This window comes from Macrobrachium rosenbergii, chromosome 52 (assembly GCF_040412425.1).
Source record: "Macrobrachium rosenbergii isolate ZJJX-2024 chromosome 52, ASM4041242v1, whole genome shotgun sequence".
NCBI classification, from domain to species: Eukaryota; Metazoa; Arthropoda; class Malacostraca; order Decapoda; family Palaemonidae; genus Macrobrachium; species Macrobrachium rosenbergii.
Genome location: NC_089792.1, coordinates 28,345,769 through 28,366,660, shown reverse-complemented (window position 1 = coordinate 28,366,660; position 20,892 = coordinate 28,345,769). Strand labels below are relative to the sequence as shown.

General features: G+C 39.5%; 1 protein-coding gene across 1 annotated transcript in view; it reads right to left on the bottom strand.

The window, feature by feature from the left end:
• Window positions 1–493: 493 nt before the first annotated feature.
• LOC136833778 (bridge-like lipid transfer protein family member 1) overlaps window positions 494–20,892 on the bottom strand; it is a 32,088-nt gene continuing 11,689 nt past the window's right edge. Inside the window, exons 5-7 of the mRNA XM_067096030.1 lie at window positions 8,003–8,092; window positions 3,923–4,236; window positions 494–810 (exon numbers count right to left, since the gene is read on the bottom strand). Of these exons, the coding sequence (XP_066952131.1) occupies window positions 509–810; window positions 3,923–4,236; window positions 8,003–8,092 (706 nt within the window). The 3' untranslated portion in view covers window positions 494–508. The remainder of the gene's footprint in view (window positions 811–3,922; window positions 4,237–8,002; window positions 8,093–20,892) is intronic.

Below are 20,892 nucleotides of genomic sequence, written 5' to 3'. Positions count from 1 at the left end.
GTTACGGTCCAAGGTATGCTTTAGCCTATTAAAACCACCAACTGTACGAAATAAAAAAATTTACCCCTACCACACGTACGAAAAATGTCAAGAGTGTATAATTACCGTCAGTCAAGACAGGGATTTGGTTGGGGTTATTAGCAAATAAACGTCAGGTGGGCAGGAAAGGGTTAAAACAAAATTTCATGGAAAATACACTCCCAAATTACAGCCATATCTTGCGCATGTGGGATATTGCGACAGTAAGTAAAATCAGGGCCCTATGATTCAAAACTCAACCTCTGACTTGTTGCTACTTATGACAGTCTCAGGATAAAACCATCATATCATAGTTATAGGCAAACTCTTGAGATGAAGAAAATTTGACCTTAAGCCTTGAATATTTGAGTAAAGTACAGTACTTTGCAATTTTTCTTACTGTAATAAGTAACAGGCCCAGGGTCAAAATCAAGAATTTTACTATCTTCGTTAAAAAATATCTAAAAATGTATGGTTCTTGAAATTAATGCTAAGCTACACTGTGTAACACAATATTCTGTGTCCGAAGTCTACCTTGTAACATATGTACAGTAAAAAATAAATACCTTGATGACTGCCTTTTCAAAGGAGCACTATGGTTTGGTGGTGATTCACTTGCAGAAGGGGCAGGACTTGTTTCATCCCAATCACTGGCAACTGTTCCCCCTGTAAAGTCTCCCAAAAACAACCGTCTTACTATTGATCTTCTGTACCATGCTCGAGGAAAAGCTAAGATTTCTGTTAATCGCCGCATGTCATACTTGAAATGAGCAGCACCAACGTCAACTATGGCTGTAAATGGAATAAAAGGCTTTAAAAGAAATATTTCAATACTATTTCTTAACTTGTGAGTCTTCCAATTCAAAATGAAAAATAGAGTATTGATGCTATATTATTTATACTACTGCATTAATTCTAATTTGTAGTACTGTATACTCTCTGAATTACAACAAACTAAATGTAAAATAAAACAATGATTCTAAATAATTTATACTGCATTAATTTTAATTTGCAGCATTGTATATTCTTTGAATTATGCCAAATTGGTATGCACATGGTTAGTAATTCAGCAGCAAATGCATAATCACATGAATAAACACAGTACTGTACTTTGTTAAAGTACTCACTTTTCTACTGTCTAGTACCAAAAAAAAAAAAACAGTCATATTTTTCTTCTTGAGATGAGGATCTAACTGACACTTTCATAACAACATTGAGTTCCAGTTCATAACAACACTGAGTTCCAGTATCTCCTGCAGCTCTTGGCTCAGCAAGAGGGCTTTTGATGGCATGGATAATGAAGGGAAATTACTGAGTTCAGTATCTCCTGCAGCTCTTGGCTCAGCAAGAGGGCTTTTGATGGCATGGATAATGAAGGGAAATTACATTTAACCAACTTTGAGAGACTGGAATTCTCACTTACAACAAAAGTGGATGCAAGCAACTCTTCTTGTAAAAACTGGAGAGGGACCAGTCTTCAATTTCAGCAGTTACATTGGTGTTCTTGTCAATCATCCTGTCTGTTACAGCTTCTCCACATGGTGGGTCAACAAGACATACTTTTGTTCTTGTACACATTACCTGCATGTTTACCCTTTTTGGGTTAAGTGTATATCTTTCTGTATTTTACCATCAGGCATTTTATACTCATTATGTTTCATTGCAGTGCATCATCATCAACATTTGTAGATTGCATCATCATCAACATAAGTCAGGTTTTCCTTTTACTTGATTGGACTGTGAAGTGAATTTCTATGGACCTGACTATTTTTCCAGCTATTTTCATATGTGTTACTTATCTACATAGCTAATTTCTTCACATGCCTATGTCATCAAGTCTCTGGGGACCTTACCCCTAAGCAACTTTCTAGTTTGCAATATGATCTTCTCAGCATACTTCAGCTGTGAATTTTGGCATTTTGTAAACAAACTTCAACATTTATATTTTCTTTGTAAATATCAACTTGTCTGCTGCTTATAAAATTGCAAGCAATACATGCATCATAGATTTGTGTTCAATCTTCCCAATGTACAGACACTCCTCTATTTATGAACTTTCAGAGATATGAACATCTGTGCTCGTAAATTCAATTTTTGTTTGAAGCACACCAGACTGCAACCAGCAAGTGCAAATTCTGTTGTGAGGGCCTGCCTCAACTTAGTTACAACTTCTGCCGCTACCAACACTGAACAGCCATGTAGCTGATGCCACTAAGCATCCCAGATTCTTTGTACCTACGTTAGTGCTGGGACTTCATCTCCTGTGCAGCAATTCATTCGTCTGATTTTATTATTAAATGTTACACGCATCAGTGACTATCATGGCTAATGGCAAGTGCAAGGCCAGTGATGAAGGTGGCAGTGTTAAAGTGGCAAGTCATCATCCTGCTACTTCCACAAAACTTTTCTAACTGTTCCACATCCATTTTCAACACATGTCCAAACCACCTCCATCTTTGAAATATTAGTCTATTTTCCACACTCAGCACAAAACCTTTCTGAAATATCCTCATAAATAACACAATCTTCCTACCTCTCTATGGCAGAGAATCTTGCCATTATGTAGTCATACCTTTGCAAAATGTCTCCCATTTTCTTTGTCAGAACCTAAGCCACTGCTGCACGGAGTGCATGCATCAATTTTTGCTTTGTTTACTAATAAGATACTTTATTTACCAGAATCTAGCAATCTCTTTCCACATCCTCCATGCTGTTGTTACTTTTTTTATTGTCTTTTCATTACCTGGTCCACCATCCAGTGTGTCTCTACGATAAAGAGATGTTATATCCCTTCTAAGGCATGCCATTCCACCAAAATAAGCTGTCCAACCTCCCTTGCCATATCTCATGTCATACAAACTGAACACATAAAATGTCTTGTTTCATGTATATGTTGGACTCCTGAACATCACTTGTGAATCATATGTTGCAATTTAAACAACGTGCTAAGTTCATTCTCACACCTCTTTCACAGACCTAGATAGCCACTTTCCTGACAATACTTTTTAATTGACTTACTTTATAATTACCATAAACTTTGCTTCATTAAAAATACTTATATTTCTCTCCTCTCTATTCCACTCTTCCATTTTTTACGAACATTTTTACTGCATTTTCCTCAGTTTCAGTTATTAACAAAAGATTACCAGCACATCGTAACTCTTAACCTCCCTATCTACCCTCCTTTGCAGTTTCCTCAATTGCTATGATAAACAGCAATGGACTTAGGGCTAATCCTTGACAGACAAAAACATTATCTCAAATTCTTCTGATACATGCCATTGTGTTTATTGGTGTAAAGATACAGTAACATAACTGCTCTGTGAGTCTCCCCTGTATATTCTCATCATCTCACTGCTTGTCTTGGTATTTTGCCAAATTCCTCCTCAAGATCCAAAAGTACTCCGTGTAGGGTATTTTTCCTCAAGTTAAGTGATTATAAGAACTGTTCATTTTACTGGCAAGAAGCTGAACTGACAATTGTCAATTTTCAAAATTTTTCTCAGCCCTTCTCTATCGCCTGCAACAATTTCCTAGCATGCAAAAAAGTAATCTTATTCCTTTCTAGTTCCAAACTTTAATGCATCACTTTTTCCTTTACATATAATTAATAACATGCTTTTACCTACCTCTTCTAGTCCTATCCCTTCCTTTATCAGGTTTTCATATATTCTGGTTAGCTCATCAATGACTGGCTACCAACTGCATTTAGATCATTGCTTGTTGTCACTGATGCCTGGGAATTTTCTACATTTCATCTACTGAAGAACACTAATAACCTCTTCTAATGTTATAATAATGATAATACAACGACCTGAAGATATGCTTTTCCTAAATAAAAAATATTTAAACAATATGAAAACATCAAGAAGCAAATTTTAAAGCAAATGGTTAGGATACATACTTGAAAACCTAACATTAGCCTTTGCTGAGTCAGTGAAGCTGGCTGCCTTCATTTTGGTGCTGCTTTCAAAATTTATTTTGCGAGATCTAGAAATGTGGAATTTTACAAATTCCACCATGACACTGAGGGAATCTTTTCGTTCACTATCAGTTAGAGCTGATAAAGGAGATGCACCCAAGTAAGGTGCCCCTGAAGTTCCACGCTGTTTGCCACCATATGGATGGAAGACAAAAAGAGAAAAGTCCTCAAGAACACCTGTTACACTCAGTCCTCCAATGGTTTCTTGGATTTTACTGCTCAGCTCCGGAACTGTGCTGTTGACAGAAGAAGATACAGTAGCTATTAGTAACAACTTTGTATATACAATGAATTGTAATATTCTTTAAGTTTTTAACCCTCTCGCGCTTACAAAGGTTCCTATAGCGCTACCCAGTACACAACTTATGCCGTGGAGGGAAATGTGGGGCTTGCGCGGAAAAGTTTCTTTGTAAAAATAGATACATTCAAACTATAACTGATATACGCTTCTAGTTTGTTTTATGATGTCAGCAAATTGTTGAATTTTTTCCTAAAGCAATCAGAAAATCTTTGCAAGCTTAGAAATAATAAAAAAGACGTGATGAATGTGAAATTTTTATGGGAAATCGTAGATACTTTTTTGAAATAATCATGAAACATATAATAATTAGGTTTGGGGAGTTTATTTCATACATAAATTGTGTGGAAATGTTTGAACTTTCACTTGGAAGCAATCATTTTGCTATAAATGTGTTTGCTAATTAGCTGTTACCGATTAAAAAATGCTAATTTTTTGCGAAGTGCAATTTTCAGATTTTCCAACCTACTTATGTTGACGTTTCATATCATATCTAAGTAAGGAATAAAGATAGAAAAAAAATAAAGGTGGCATTAAAAGCTGAATAAATGTCCTATAAAATGCACAAAAGAAAAATATATGTATTGTTAGAATAAAATTGAGCAATTGTCGTTAGATTACGGACAATCTTTTTTTTTTCTAAGAAAATATACGGCAACGATCATTACTGTATATGGAAACATCGATATTTTTACATTTTGCTGTTCAGCACAATAAAGTACAAAGAATGGCCATTTGAATGATATATAATACATGCACATTGAAGTTATTTACAGATGCAAAAGCAGGCATACAAAAAATTATGTACGCATGCATAAATTCTGGCTGAACTACGGCGTTCAATGCATATATATATAAGCCGACATTTTTTGTAATTACTCAGTGATAAATAATGCTAGAAAAAAAAGTGAAAACTGCAATGGAAAGCTGAATAAATTTCCTATATACTGTACATATTACCTAAACTCAATAGGTGTTCCCAGTAAATAATTGAGCAATTGAAGCTCAAAGACGTAAGTTTTGTTTCTTTCTTGTAAAGTCAATTGTTCGCTAAAGATTTTTATAAAGAAACGTCGATATTTTTACATTTTGTCATTCAGCAAGATAAAGTACAAAGAATGGCTGTTCGAATGATATATAACATGCACATTGAAGTTATTTACAGATGCACAAACAGGTGTACTCGGTGTTACAATTTCCACCTTCTTGGGCATGGCTTTTTTCTGGTCAGCCATTGTTCTTCACTATTTATCTTATCGAAAAACACCTGAAATATTACTCAAAATACTCAACAATCACTTGCAATCACTATTATAACAATAACAAAAGCGAAAGCACTTCACAAACGCAGACAAATGATGACAAAACAAAAACGTGAGAGCGCTAAAAAGATGTGCTGAACTCGGTCAAAACAGGAGGTGAACTGCTTGAGTTGGGGGAGGACTGCGGCGCATGTGCAATACCTATCGGTTTCCTGTTTACGTTTTCTTGCATGGGCAGATCTGCCCGTGCAATGACGCAGTCCTCGTGCTCTTCGGATGACTGTTTTTCTGGTGAATTTCCCCCGAAAATAACTTATGGATGATCATCGGAGCACTTACAAGAAAAATTTATTGACACGGTTTCGCGTCATCGGATCACCAGAGGGTTAAACACAGTTTACAGATCACTGCATTACATCACAAGTGTGTATATTACTTGAAGATCAAAACTATACTATATTACCATTTACTGTAAACTTCCGATCATGATTATATTTAAAGTATGTAGGTGGATTATTTCTCACTTCTAACAATGGTACAGGATTAACAATTATACTGATGAACCATCCATTGCTCCTTACATAAATCACTAATAAGTAATAAGGAATCAGAAGTGATACCAAGAACATGGTTCAATACTACAGTCAGCTTCAACTCATCTGTCCAACCACAGGTGACAATGTGGCACATGTGCATGTCTAGCTCAGGAGTGCTCAAAAACCAAAGTTTCTGATATCGTTGGCTTATTATGAAAAATATTCCGACTATTTCTTCAGTAACATATTTGAAAGTTTATATTACAAGAACCCTCACAGCTTCTTATATAAATCATAAACATGCCAATTTGTATAGATAATACAGTATACCTATTCCAACACAAGAAAGATGAGCTTGCATCAAATAGCCTGCTCATATGAAACACAAATAAATGTTGGGCTTTCAATTATTATGTTTTATAGCCCAGGCTACAATTAGACCTATGCCCACAAGCTGTTCAGATCACAAGATTTCCCTATTCAACTTTATTCTATGTACAATTTCATTGTATGGATATAAAAATAAATTCATCATGATATCAAAGTTATATCCATTTCCATAAACTTAAGAAAATACCTTTAATGATGATGACTGTTACAACACAAAGCACTGACAAGCAAATGATAAGTCTTTGCTACTGAAATGCCAGATAGTTCATTTTACATGATTTCTTTTAAGCACAATTTCATTTCATATCAGTTAAAATTACTGTCTCATTGTAATCACTGTCCACTTATTCTCTCTAAGCATTGTTCCCATGCCTTACACAAAAACGTCTAAGCTGGCCTTTTATGCTTAACACACAAAGGATGATGGGAACTCAAAGAGACTTCAAACTTTTGCTTTATAAGTTATTTCACAAAATACTACTGAAATTGCCCAGCCACTGAGCTATTATAATGACTTGTATGATCAAGAAAAAATTATGTAAATATGCAAAGTATTCTAAAAAGAAACTGCAATACCATTGCAATGCACTAACTGAAACTTCCTGTATTCCAGCCATTGTTGCAGTGGCTGTTCCTTTCACTTAACCCACACAGCCTCATAGATAATATTTTATGCTATTTGCATATTACCCTACTCATGTAATTTACATGCAGGAAATGACTAGAATACCTTTTATTTGTACTTGCATAGTAAGATGTCTTGTTATTTACCTATAATGTGATATCAAGCACCATGTTTATGATCTATATAAGATGGTATGAAGGTTTTTGCTACAGGCAGTCTCTGGTCATCAGCGGGGTTTCCATTCCCGACAGCATGACAATAACTGAAAATCGCTGAATGGCAGCACCAATAAGCAGGAAACATCACCTCTGTTAGGTGGATATCGGCACCGATAAGCGGGTATCGGTGCATATCGGCACCGAAAATCCAGTTATTGTCGTTGCTAGATGACAATAACTGGATTTTTGGCACCAATATGTGCCGATCTCTGCTTATCGGAGCTGGTCCCCACTTAACAGCAGTGCCGGTATCCCGGTTATCGGCGCTGATAACTGGGAACTGCCTATATACAGTATAAGCATTCAGACATATCACTAAAGGAATACTTTCCATCTTCATCACAGTAAGCCTACAATCTAAGAAACATTAATTTCAGGCAATAACGATCTTTCTATGTGTATTGCCAAATCTACCTAAAACCTACATTTGTGAGTGGACAGATGGAATGAAATAGACTATGCATATTATATCAATAAGAGCAACCTACATCACTGCTGTAAAAATAAAAATAAATCCACCCAAAATAACCACAGTGACAGAGGCAGTTAAATTCATAAAAATGTGACAAAAGCATGACAATATTGCAAATAGAAAAGTGTACTAATTTCATCTTGAAAGAGTATACAGAAGCATATCAAGATTCAGTTCAATGATCAAACTAAAGCAAATTACCCATCTTGTGCTCTTTTTGATGAGAAGACTAAATTAAGGGATGGCAGCTGCAACAAACACTCAACTCGAGATACTGGCTGGCATGAAAACCTGAAAATAGAAAATACAAAATTATCTACACAAACACAAAAATAAATCTAAATATATAGTACAAGCCCAATTTCCCAGCATCTTTTAGTCCAAAAAACTTATTGATACAGCAGGCTGCAGTCTTGGTTCTTTCTGTCAAATTGCTGCATTCTAAAAATAGTTGAACTTGAGTTTTGCACTACCACATGGCATCATGACTAAAGCTTCCCACTCATTCAGTCAGTAAAAGGGACTTTGACAAGGAAAAATCTATTCTGAGGAAGGTCCCGTGTCACCCGGTGAAATTCCATTACAGCACGAATTTCTAGGTATAAAATGCTAGATATACCAGAAAAAGAGCTTTCAGGAAAGCTGGGGTTACTACCCAGTCGGCGTCTTCAGGAAGACGTCAAGGATAGGAAAATTGAGTGAAATACCACCACCACGAAACATACCGAAAGATCTCTCCTTATCAAAACCCCGAACAGAAATGGTGAGCCGGTGCAGCCCCCACACTCAACACCGCCAGGGCTTACACACCAGCGCCACCTACCTCATTCCATTTTCTACACGTGATAATTATCTTTCGTTTTTGTGTGCTCGTGCATTTTGTGGAATTTTCCCACTATTTTCATCATGTCATCTAGCAGCTTTACTATCTCCAAGTTAAGTACTATGTTATAGGGGTTTTTCGTTTGTTATTTGGCTGTTTGGTCTCATTTTATATATATATTTTGAGATCTTAATGATGGCCTTCTCACGAAGCGTCCCACGCCAACCATGTCGACCACAGGGCGGCCCATCAGTTTCTGCTGTTTGGGTTGTCTCATTGTCGTTATAGTTATATATTTTTTGCCCCTGGTTCTCCTCCTGGCGGGTTTCCTGCGGTGGCATCCCCTTTGGATAATTTACACTCTAAACATATAGGCAAAATATGTACCGTATTTTGCTCTATTCTCTTAATATACAAAATCACAGTATTATGCTAAAGAGTCTGAAAAATCTCAAATTATGCAGTGTCTGCCAACCTGCCTCTGAAAATGAGGCAAAAACTACGATAATGAAATACGTGAGATTCTATTGATAAAATTGGCCATCTGAAACTGCAGATAACACTGACTTTCAAATAAATACAGAGATGCATACAGGCATAATGAAAAAAACTATTTATGATGTGTATGTGCTGATTTTATCTAACCATATGCTATGTTTTAATATTGTACCGGTTATCCACCTACTCTACCCAGTCTTGTTCAAACAAAAGCGCATAGAGAGAAAAACAGACATTATTCATTCATTTCACTCTTCTGATGGTGATTCTATATAGTACTATGTTCGATAAGAAACAATCAATTTTACAAAAGTATTAATCATTTTACAGAAATCTTTATGCAAGTAGTGTGTGTGTGTGTGTGTGTGTATGTGCATCAGTATGTACACTTTGTAGCTGATAAGTGACTACGCTAGTAATTTTGATTAAAAAAAAATACTGCCCCTAATGGCAATTAAAAAAATACCTAAATGCAACAACACATACTGGCATAATGAAATGTGAAAATATTTACGAAGCATGTCGACACCTGTACAATTGTTTCTTTGTACATTATGTACTTCAAAAAAGTACACTATGGTCTGTTAACATCTGAGACAGGCACATGCTAAGAGCACTTAAGTATATGTTGATATACTCTGAATAGTAATGTACATACTGACTTGTATGGACATATCAAAAATTACTTAAGTATACACTATATCAAAACAATTTTTCATTCGCCCTCCAACATATTTCTCAGTCTCTCAAATTTTTTATTTCAAGTTCCGTTCAGTGCTAATATGCTAAGAAAAAAACAGAACTAAAACAAAATATTAGAACATACACTTGATGCATTACATTATGCATCAAATTCTGATTATGTGTGTAGCGAGCAAGATACAGTGCACGACAATGTTTCTTTTTGGTTAGTGGTGATTTTCAGTTATCATCACACCCTCAGAACGGAACCCCCACCAATAACGGGGACTGCCTGTATTAATACAGTATTAATGAAAGCATAGCAAAATATCAATAAAATGTATTTTTTTTATGCATATTAAATATTTAGGTACTGCACAATACTTCAACTTTCCAGTGTTTCCCCTATATACAGCAAAGAAAATGGACTGTTTCAGTACCTGAGAGAAAATGATGTTCCTGAATATTGGGGTATGTGAATAGCTTTCACACTTAGCTGTAAGCCATACATTTAAGGTAATATTTGCTGTAAGATAACTTTTTGAAAATGATATTAAAGTATTTTAAATGATAGTTCAAGGCATACAAGCAGGCAGTCCCCAGTTATTGGCGCGGGGGTTCCTGGCTCTGATGGCATGATGACAACTCAACATCCCCTTCGTACAGCAACCCTGTTTGAAATGTATTGAAGAAACCAAACATCGGCGCTGAGCAGAGAACTTGCAATTTTTCAGTCCAAAACCAAGAAGTCATCCTCCAAACAGGTTTCGTAAGTGAGGTTGTTGATAACCGGTGTCCCCGTAACCAGGGACTGCTCCAATTTTGGGTGATGATAGTTTGCACGTAGACATTTGGGTTTGAATGTCCTACAATAGGTTGTATAAACTTTAGAAGGGAAAAAAACTGTCTGAGACATTAAAATGAGTCAGTTAACAGCCTTTTTAGAAGGGGATGTTTTTTCCCGGATTTTAGCCAATGCTCAGGTGGTTGTGGTCCCTATCCCCAAGACGTAGGCACAGAGGGTTTAATACATACAGACATAAAATTTATGCATAATTTTGCAAGCTACTGACTAGCAGTGCATCAACATACAATGTCATTACTAGCATCAACTTGAATATGAGTCAACTTTGATAAAAAAAACCACTTCTCACCTGGGCACATTTGGTCAATCAGAATTAATGTTTAGCATGATGTGTCTCTGAGGCTCATTATCTAGCAGTGAAATAAAATTTCTCTGCTTTGTGTACATCAACTATGGAGTAACAAACTGACTAATCACTCTACAATAGAATCTTCACTTAGGTCAAGGCTATTTCCCTAGTCTCACATGTGTGTAGACTGAGTTCAAAAGCAACCAGTAGTGCAGAGCCTTTTTTTTACAGAATTTCTCACAATTTTTAATCCCTAACTTGAATTATGGCTTCAGCTTCTTAAGATTCTATCAGACCAATAAACAAGAAACACCTGACTGGCCATTGAAGAAGGTAAGAAATTTTATATGCTCGCCCAGCTTGCACAGCCAACAATTGACGAATATGCTAGCATTCCTCGTCCACGAGAAGTCCGCGTTTCTAGGAAGGTTACACTAAGAGTCCTGCAATTCTTCCTAAAGGCTACACAGCAGAAGGAGTCTCCAACACAGCAAGTCCAGAGAAAAACTGAAAAGGACAAGTTAGCTTGGCTAGATGAAGTTTTGTATAAGTGATCTCATATCCAGCAATCAAGAGATTCAGGGATGGTTTGATATTAGTAGTGAAAAACAACAGGGTGATTTGGATGCTCCAGGAGCATTTGGTTCAGTAGCATAAATTACACCCATGTTAGATTATACATATTTACAAAGCAGATGAGACTAGACTGTTTTACCAAAGGACGCAAAGAAAATCTCTGGCAGGAGCTGGTGAAAAGGCTCCATGAATGATTAAGTATAGAGAAACGGTGTCAATATGTCCAAATACCTCACAAAGCAAAAATTTAAGTTTTTCATGATAAACACATGTTCCATGGCCACTTATGAATGTGCATCTCTTGTCTCTTGCTTGTAACTTATGATGCCAATTGAAACTCACAGATGAATGTATACTGCTTTGTGTATTGGTTTCACCATCACTTTGATCTTTCAGCCAAGGAAAATTTGAGAAAGAAAGGTCTTCCTGAGAATTCCAGGATAATTTTTATCCTTGACAATTGTCAACCTCCAAGTAGCAGCAAAAGAATAGGTGAATGGCTTAAATTTTTGCAATGTATTTGCCTCTAATTCTGTCAATGGACCATGGAATATATCAAAATCTGAACACTAATTATTGTACATCCTTCACTAAGAAGCTATCAATCTTCAGTTGGCAAATAATAAATTTACAGAGGAAGTTGAACCTACAGGATGTTCAGTTTATGGCTACATCAGCATAGAAGGATATTTATATATCAAAGTTACAGAAAGTGTGGCATAAGATATGGCTAAGGGCTGTTTCAAGATGATAATGTAGAAGAATTCTTTTGGGTTTAATGATAAACACACAACAGAATATAAAAAAAAGTGATGTCACTGACTGAATGTTCACTCAAGTATAATCTATCTCATACACTAACTAAGAAAGAAGGGGATTAGTGAATGGATGCAGATAACTGTGTGTTCAGACCATAGAGGTCCTGATTTTCAATCAAGATATGTTTATCTAATTAAATCCCTAGACATCTGGAAGAAAAGCTTTACGAGGAAGTCAACCTAAATCTTAGAAATGTCCTCAATGGCTCTCTACCTTCCTTAATTTTATTTGAACTGATATTATTTAGGAAGTTCTAAACGCAGTATGCTTTAAAAACAGCTTCATCAAAGTGTGTTGCCTCAGTAAAACAATTTAGGCAATATAATTTATTTAAATGTGCATCTAAGTATACTTCAAAATCATTTGCAGTTCTACCAAGACACATCAAAGTAAGGTTCAGAGTCATCATCCATGACTTTGGATTGGAACCTAGGTTTACTGTATCAAGAGTTACGTTAGTGTGATTTTGCAGACATAGAGAGAAGTTTTACAGGTTCATTAAAAATTGTTGACTGAACTTTGAACCTCAGTAAAAAATTTTAGTTTTATTTTTAGAAAGAGGTTTTTTCTGAGTCAATGCGTATAACTTCAAGAAGACAGTCTCTTTTCAAGTAATACATTTTGTAATTAGAGTTACAATTTTCATCTGACTTTTTAATCACACTTATCAACAACATCCTCCAGTCTAACAAACACTGGACATTAAATCATTTGTTTTTCATATGTACTGTATATTTCAATTTCTGTTAAAAACTCATGTTAAACATTAAGGTCTTTTTTAGCTGGCATCCAATATTGGGATAAAATAAATACTCTGACTAATCCCCTTCTATCTGATTAACCTTGTTAAAGGATGCTGAGTTTTGGGATGTCTTACAAAGGAGTACCCAATTGTGGTCGTGGGTTTTTTAATGGTTGGGTGAAGGTTTTAATACTGTGTGGTAAAAAAATTTCTGATTGCAAAAAATCACTGCACCCAGTTTTAAGCATTTAGTTTTTTTGTCTTATCCTTCGGGTACTCATTGCCTGAAGTTTAGTATGGAACCATCAGAGACGACACTGGCTTTATTATCATGTCATAAATATTGAGATGATGACAACCAAGAGGCAAAATTTCATATGCAGCTACAACCAGGTAATGTTACAACAGGCATTACACTAATGAGTTATTTTTTCTTTGTATTGTACAAAGAGTGTTTTTTGGTATATAACAAATTGTAAAACGATCCCACAAAAATAGTGTCACAAAATGATGCATGAATTCAGTTACTTGGGCGTAAAAGTTTTCAAAATTCATTACACGCAGTCCCGGTTTCTGGCCAGTTAAACTGACGTTCGAAGTTCGGCGCTTTTAAATATATTCATCACTAAATTATTTCTGGCTCTCCCATGTTCCGGGGTTCATGGACATAGGGTACAAACAAATTGCCCTTCAACGGAAGAAATATGGCCCCAAAATTCAGAATTGGTAATTTGAAGAGTTTTTATGTAAAACTAAAATAATGCAGTTACATCGTTTTCAATTTAGAACTGCTGCATTAAAGTAAGGTTTTCTTAGTATTGGTAGCGATTTAAAACTTTGTTCATCAAAAAATTTCATTTCCAATACAAATTATACATGCTAGCCTTTTACTGTTTGACCCATCTTACTGTCAGACCCACAGTTTTGAGACTGTTATTATGCTAGACTTCAGAAGATTTGTTTTGAAAATGAAGATGGTGATTGAACAACTAAACGTTAAGTTTTATGGTTGATTGCGTTTTTGAAAGACCATTTAAGTTATCAAAGATTTTTATGAGTTGTGTTTGGCACATGCGTGATTATATATATATATATATCAATACTATATAAAGCTACAACCATGAGTTAAAGGATTTTGACAAGGAAAATCTATTTCTGGAGAGGCCCGTGTCACCGGGTGAAATAGTCCATTCAGCACTTATTTCTAGTATTCCGTTGCTAGATACCAGAGAAAGCTAAATGAAATGCTGGAGTTACTACCTCTAGAGCGAGCTCCACTAGATGGAGTCGTGTATGAAAAGGGTGAACTACAAAACACGGGAACCTTATCCTATAGAGATTCCTCTCTTAATGTCAAAAGGGTCCCACGAGAGGTGCCGACAAGCTCATGCACTACTCATGGATCTGTATACAAGGGCAACACTAGCGCATTCCATGTAGCACCCCTCACCAGAATGAAGTTTTATCAGGGGGAGATGAAAAAAACAGGGTGGGTCACCGGGTGAGATCAGGCCCCTTCTCCAGAAATAGATTTTTCCTTTGTCAAATCCTTTTTCTGGATCGGGTCCCTGTCACCCGTGAAATAGGGTAACAGAGAAATAAACATCCATTCTTATGCTATTAAAGACTTAAATAGAAACGTTGAAAACTAGGAGAATTCTACCTGAACATAAGTAAAGTCCTCTAAGTTCATGTAATGAAAATAATGTAAGTGGTCACCGTCTAAGATCATGAGCTTAGAATAGCACCTGAATAGCTTGTATTAAGAAAAATACTCCTGCCTAATAGTAGACCCAATGACAGTGCCCCCTTTTTTTAAAGGAGAGGACCTGACAAAATTGCTATGGTCCTGTCTAAAAGCCTGCAAAGAGAAAAACTGGACACAGAACAGACCTTGTAAAAGGGGGAGTACTTTCCAAGGTGACCACCGAAAATGAGGACCTTCAATGTAGATAGAAAGTTAGGTGAGGAATTCACAACACTACCTCCCTGAAGAGGGAAACCAAACTGATTGGTTCCTGAACAAACCAAACTGATTGATTTCCACCAGACAGGGCAGACAGTACAGGAAAACTAACACTAAATAAGCTGATTAAAAATTTTTGGGACTTCATAACAAGGAAAGATAAGAACAAGATGATTGTTGATTTAAAGCTAACTCCCGATACATTACTCAAAGACCAGGAAACCGAATGGACGGAGTGCTGTTCTTAGACGAACACACCTTAGGGATGAGCAGGCCTGTGAGTCTGTCTCCAACAAAACACTTTTCCTCGAGGCCACGTGGTCGCATCAGTACTGTAACCAAACTATGTGAAGAGTGCTAGTTACTTAACTGCAGAACCATACTGCAGTAAGTAGGATCCCTTTAACTGATTTCAGGAAAACAGAAATAACAGGACCAATATCGATTTCCTCTCAACTGTAAGATTCACAAAGACCACAAAGCCAGGACATCAGAGTTTGAGTGGGGCTGGCGCAGGCTGAGTTTATACCAGACGGGACAGCTTGATAGGTTGTGGCTGAATTGGGTTGCAAACAGACCTACTTCCAGGCTCCAGGAAAGGTCACAAGACTACTGAATGATGCTCCGCCTAAGGACTATTCCGACACCATGGGGAGGCCTGGATAGGGAAAAAGCAGTGACCTTTTGGACCCCTACGGAAGGGTGGTAGACAGAAACACCTCGTCTGGTTGGTTATGGAGAAGAATGAACCATAACCTGAATCGGAGCAAGTCAGTCCAAAACCACTTGTTTACGCACGCACTAATTGCTGTTTTGTTGGAGAACCAGCCTAAAGGAAACCTCTTGGGGGAGTTTCAAGGAACAGGAAGACTGTCACACGCCCTCCAGCGTTGATATGGAACTGTCGAACGTGACGACTAAGTACCATGTACTTCATTGGGCCAAAAAATATCCACCTCACCCGCCAGAGAGGTGACGGGTGTGAATACTGAGGCGGAGGGGAAAGCTGAGAGGAACTGACCGGTAAGCACTGGCGGTATGCGAGGCGAGGCCACTATTCCAAGTAGGGGAATCAAGGAGACACGTCCTGACTCCACCATACCCCAGTCATAAACTCCAGCTTTGACTTCCAGAAGGAGAACCGTCACTAAAGCAAACTGAGAAAACCAGGAACCTTTTCTTGCAACGGGAGAGGTATGCTTGAGATGATGAAATGATAAGATGCCCTTGTTATCTCTTTCCACTTCCACTGGATTCATAACTACGGAAGGTTACCTCCTGAATCAGGTGGGATTCCTTCCTGGTTACTTAGAAGCCCAAAGACTAGAAACCAGATTATAATGACCGGCGCCCTCAGGCAATTCCCCTGACGCTGGGTGCCCAAATGAGCCAGGCAACTAGATACAGCTAGCATAGCCTCCTAATACCGGAGCTGTTGAACTACGTATTGTTCAAACTGGCAAAGACTCTGGAGCCGTATTGAGGGCATGAACCTGAAGGGGCACGCCTGCTCCTCGAGTCTGAATCCCAAGAAGGATAGGACCTTTCTGCAACCAAGATGTGAAAGGAAGCATCGGAAAGGTCTATAGAGGTGAATTCGCCCACCGCGCAGTAGGATCCGAACCCACAAGACTGTAAGCAACCGAGACTTACCGCATGAATAAGGAAAACAAACGGGACACGCCCCGAAATTTACCAGTGGAAGGGAACTTCTTGGCAGACTGGGAAAAGCCTGACAGGCCATTCATAAAGACCCCAGAACTCTGGCCGGGGCTGATTGAACCTGGGATTGGGAGACAACAGTCAAGCTCCCCGGGCCTGATAATTATACTCTGGGCCCAGGAACCGAAGTTCCAGTGGCCTCGAAAATGGCACAGCCTCCCACCCATATGAGAAATACTACAGGAGGAGGCTTGATTGCTCCCGTGAAGCGAATGCCTTCCCAATTCTCGGAGAGGAGTAGGATGCATCCTGCTCCTATGATAACCCTGAGGGTCAGAGCCTCTGGCCAAAAGTCTAGTGGAAAATTTTTCCCTCAGGGTTTTCGCATGAAGCAAAGAAACCCCGAGCGGCATTGCTATCTCGTGGGAGGCAGAGACACACGGGGGGCGTTACAAGGCTGATGGTTGGCTGAACCAGACACATCGAGGTGGGAGGGCTGGAGTGAGAGCTGACGGCTGTCTAGGGGCAGAGACCTGAAGCGCCTGCACCACCGCCTGAGCAGGGGGCTCTTGAACTATGATGAACTTCTTGCGGACTTGGCAGGTCCCGGCAAGATCAGACCGTTTCTGCTCGTAGGGCAGACACCCATGAGAACGGAGGCTCTGGGTAACAATAGTAGCCCCAGATGGGCCGTAACAACGCCCACCTGGGAAAAAGATTACATTCTCAGGTGAAACTGTTCATAAGATTCTTCAGCTCAGGCGGAACAGGCAAGCCTGACTTACACCCTGTTTCCAGCTTTGGTGACTCGGAAGCTTAGGGCTGTACAGCTGAATACCAGAACGTAGTCAGGTTAGAAGATTCACTGTGAATGTGTCTGTGATATCTGTCTCCGGAAATGCCTCAGCGATACATTTTCAAAAACAAGCCTGTTGACAAGAGGGGCTGCATTCGGAGCACAAGGGGGTAAGAAACAGGGCTCCCAAGAGAGCATGGTAAGACCCCACAGCTGGCGTGAACTTCTTGGAATTTTCCCTGCCACCACTCCGTTAAGTCCTCAGGAGACGATGTGTCCAGCCCAGCTGAGGGCTCACTTATGGATCCTGCCAGACAGATGCTATGCTCGTTCTGGACAGTCTCAGCTAAAACCGGATAAGAGGATACCAGACCGGAAGGGAAGAAATGCCCTTCCACCAACCTCCGGTGCCTTACACCCCGACAGAGGGTGCCTTCATGCTGGGAAGCATAAAGGGAAGGCAACCAAGATCCCCAGACTGGAGGGAAAGAGGTGGAGATGTCGAACGACAGAATTCCAGAACGGAGCAGGACTTAACAGGTGATCCATTGACAATGAGTCTTGGAGATTGATCTCTTGGGATTTAAGCTCCTGGGAAAGGGGGAAGGCATGGACCATGACGTAGATAGTTAGTTTAATAGGTTGACAATGACCCTCATAATGAGCTCCTTATAAGGAGCACCCGAAAAAGTTTTTTCCAACAAAGGAAGGAGGGGGTAACCGCCTTGCTTTGCTTGGGCCGTGTCCCTTTCAGAAGACGAGGCCAAACTCGTAGATGGCACTGGATTAGAGATCCGAGACGATCTTGAGGGGCCCCTGAGCGGGTCTTCTTGGTTAAAAAGGGTGGTCTTTTTATTTTACTGACTTCACCTTAGGGACGCAGTAGACCAGGAACCGTCGAAAAGGATGAGAAGGTAACGAATCCCTAAAGGAAAAGTTTGCCTCACCTAATAATTCGAGCTAAGCGGAAAAGGCTTGTCTCAATTATTCCGCACCTACTTATCGCTCCGGGACGATGTTGGCAGGTCCGAGAACGGAGACAGAAGGCGCAACGTCTTCAGAAAACTCTCCGTAAACAATTAACTTGAGGCGGCGAAGTTCTGAGACTTGGTTGGCCTCCGGGGGAAATTAGGACCCTGGTGACACCGGAGGAACAACGCTATCAATAAGTTATATAAGACGGGTTTGGCGAAGGAAAACTGATAGGTGAGGCGAAACACCAATTTATCGAGAATCTGGCCGGAAACGGAGTTTGGCATGGAGGAAATCGATAGGCGTATATGAAACCTACCGAACCACCAAGAAGTCTTGCCGGAGAGCCCCAAACACAGAAAGATTAACTATTAAAAGTACAAGAGGCGGAGAACGATAGGTTTATATGAAACCTACCGAAGATTAAAATCCCGCCGGAGGCGGGTTGAAGGCGACTATTAATAAGCCACATAAGGTGGAGCTTGTGGAGTAAAACCAACAGGTGTATATGAAACCTCTGGATTCATCAGGTAGCCTGCTTTCGGGAAGCATGGCGTACCGCGCCACCTGCGGTGTAAGCGACTAATAATAAGCCAAGGAGCGTTTGGCGATAAAACCCTCTGATTCATCAAGTAGCCTTAACAAGAGCATAGCGTGTAACAGCCTTCAGTCAAGAATAAGTCACATGAGGCGGAGTTTGTACTTAAACTATAAATCCAAAACAGACTACGCGCGGAATGGCCAAACTATAAATCCAAAACAGACTGCGCACCGGAATGGGAGCGTGACCGCTGGTTTGTTTGCAGGATAGCGGAGCATTCCTGCACTTGACAAAACCAGCCGAAAACGTATGAGAAAAGGGCATGCTGGAACGGATGCGGAGCAGAGTACCCGTAGCAGCTATAGCCTAGTCAGACCAGGAAAACCCCGGAGAAAACCGGAGAGAAAACCGGGCTAACAGGACAAAACTCATAGACATAAAAACAGAGTCAACGGAACATTCCGAAGCGATCATGTTTGAACAAAATGTGGGAAGGTTATAAACTGTTCGGAAGTGGGCGCACTCCGAGCCAAGAGAGGAAAACCCCCGGAGGAGGATATCCTGAACGAAGTGATAGCGGTGGGGGGGGAATAAACGCCGACCGCTAAACACTAAAACCGCCGTAGCAGTAAGCAAGGAGAGCGCCCAACAAGATAACGAAACACCGAACAGGTAGTAGCAAAAAGGAGGGGGAACGCCGAAAGTAAATAAAGCAGAAGACAGTTAGGTGGAGAACGCTAACTGGCCTCGTATGAGATCCCAACAGTGAGGTGCGAACATGTAGGAAGCACCACGAAGGGAAATAGTCGACGTAAAAGGAAGGGGGAAGGATAGGCCAGGAGGTTGATAACCCAAAGCAGCGACCAGGGTGGGACAGCACTCCCGGGCGCCCAGAGATTCTCATAGATCCCCTCGCTATGTAAGCTGTGTTGCACGACAAGAGCGAGAGAAAAAAGAGAGGAAGGGCAAAAACCTCTGGCCAGGAGAGCAAAGAAAGATAAAAGGAGTGTGAACAGGAGTGGGGAGAGCACTCCTGGTCACCTCCAGGTCCAGGTGGAGTGCCAACTCAGACACACCGAAGGACAATCAATCAATGCAGAGGGGAGGGGATTTAGGCTACAACATAAAATAAGGATAATTGCTCTCAAGCCTTGGAAAGTTAACAAACTTTGAAAACAAACCAAGGGAGAGAGAGAGCAAAGGATAAAAGGGAGAGAAGGGGACTCTCGAAACCACAAAATAACATATATATAGTCGGTAAAAGAAGTGTGAACAGGAGTGGGGAGAGCACTCCCGGTCACCATTGGTAACAACCCAAAGAAGGATTGAACTAAGATAGGCTACGCAGGTAAACCCTCGCTATTCCAGCTTAACTTATTAGGAACATTAGCCTAAGTGAAAGCCCGAAACAGGAGAGAGGGTGGACGTAGGCAATATATCCAAGTCAAAACCAAACAAAGGAAGCACCAGACATAAAACACACATGTACAGAACGAGATCACCGACATGAAACTCATACGTACAGATCGAGATCGTCCCCTCCCTTAATTAATTTTTCCCCGAAGGGAAAAGTGTTACAGCCAACCCCTAGGCTAACCTAACTGAGGTGATGTAAAGGAAGGAAGCCTAGGAGAGGGTAAAAGGCTAACCAATAACTCAAAAAAAAAAAAAAAAATCATAATAAAACAAAAATTGTCTATAAGGTACATGTAGGAGGATAGGCAGGCCCAACACAACATGCACGTGAAGGGACATGACCGATCTCCAGTTAAATGAAAGTATCCAGCCAAAATTAACAAAATTCAAAAGCATCCAAGCACAAGGTCAAAAATTAAATGTAACAATGAAAATCATGTTCCCA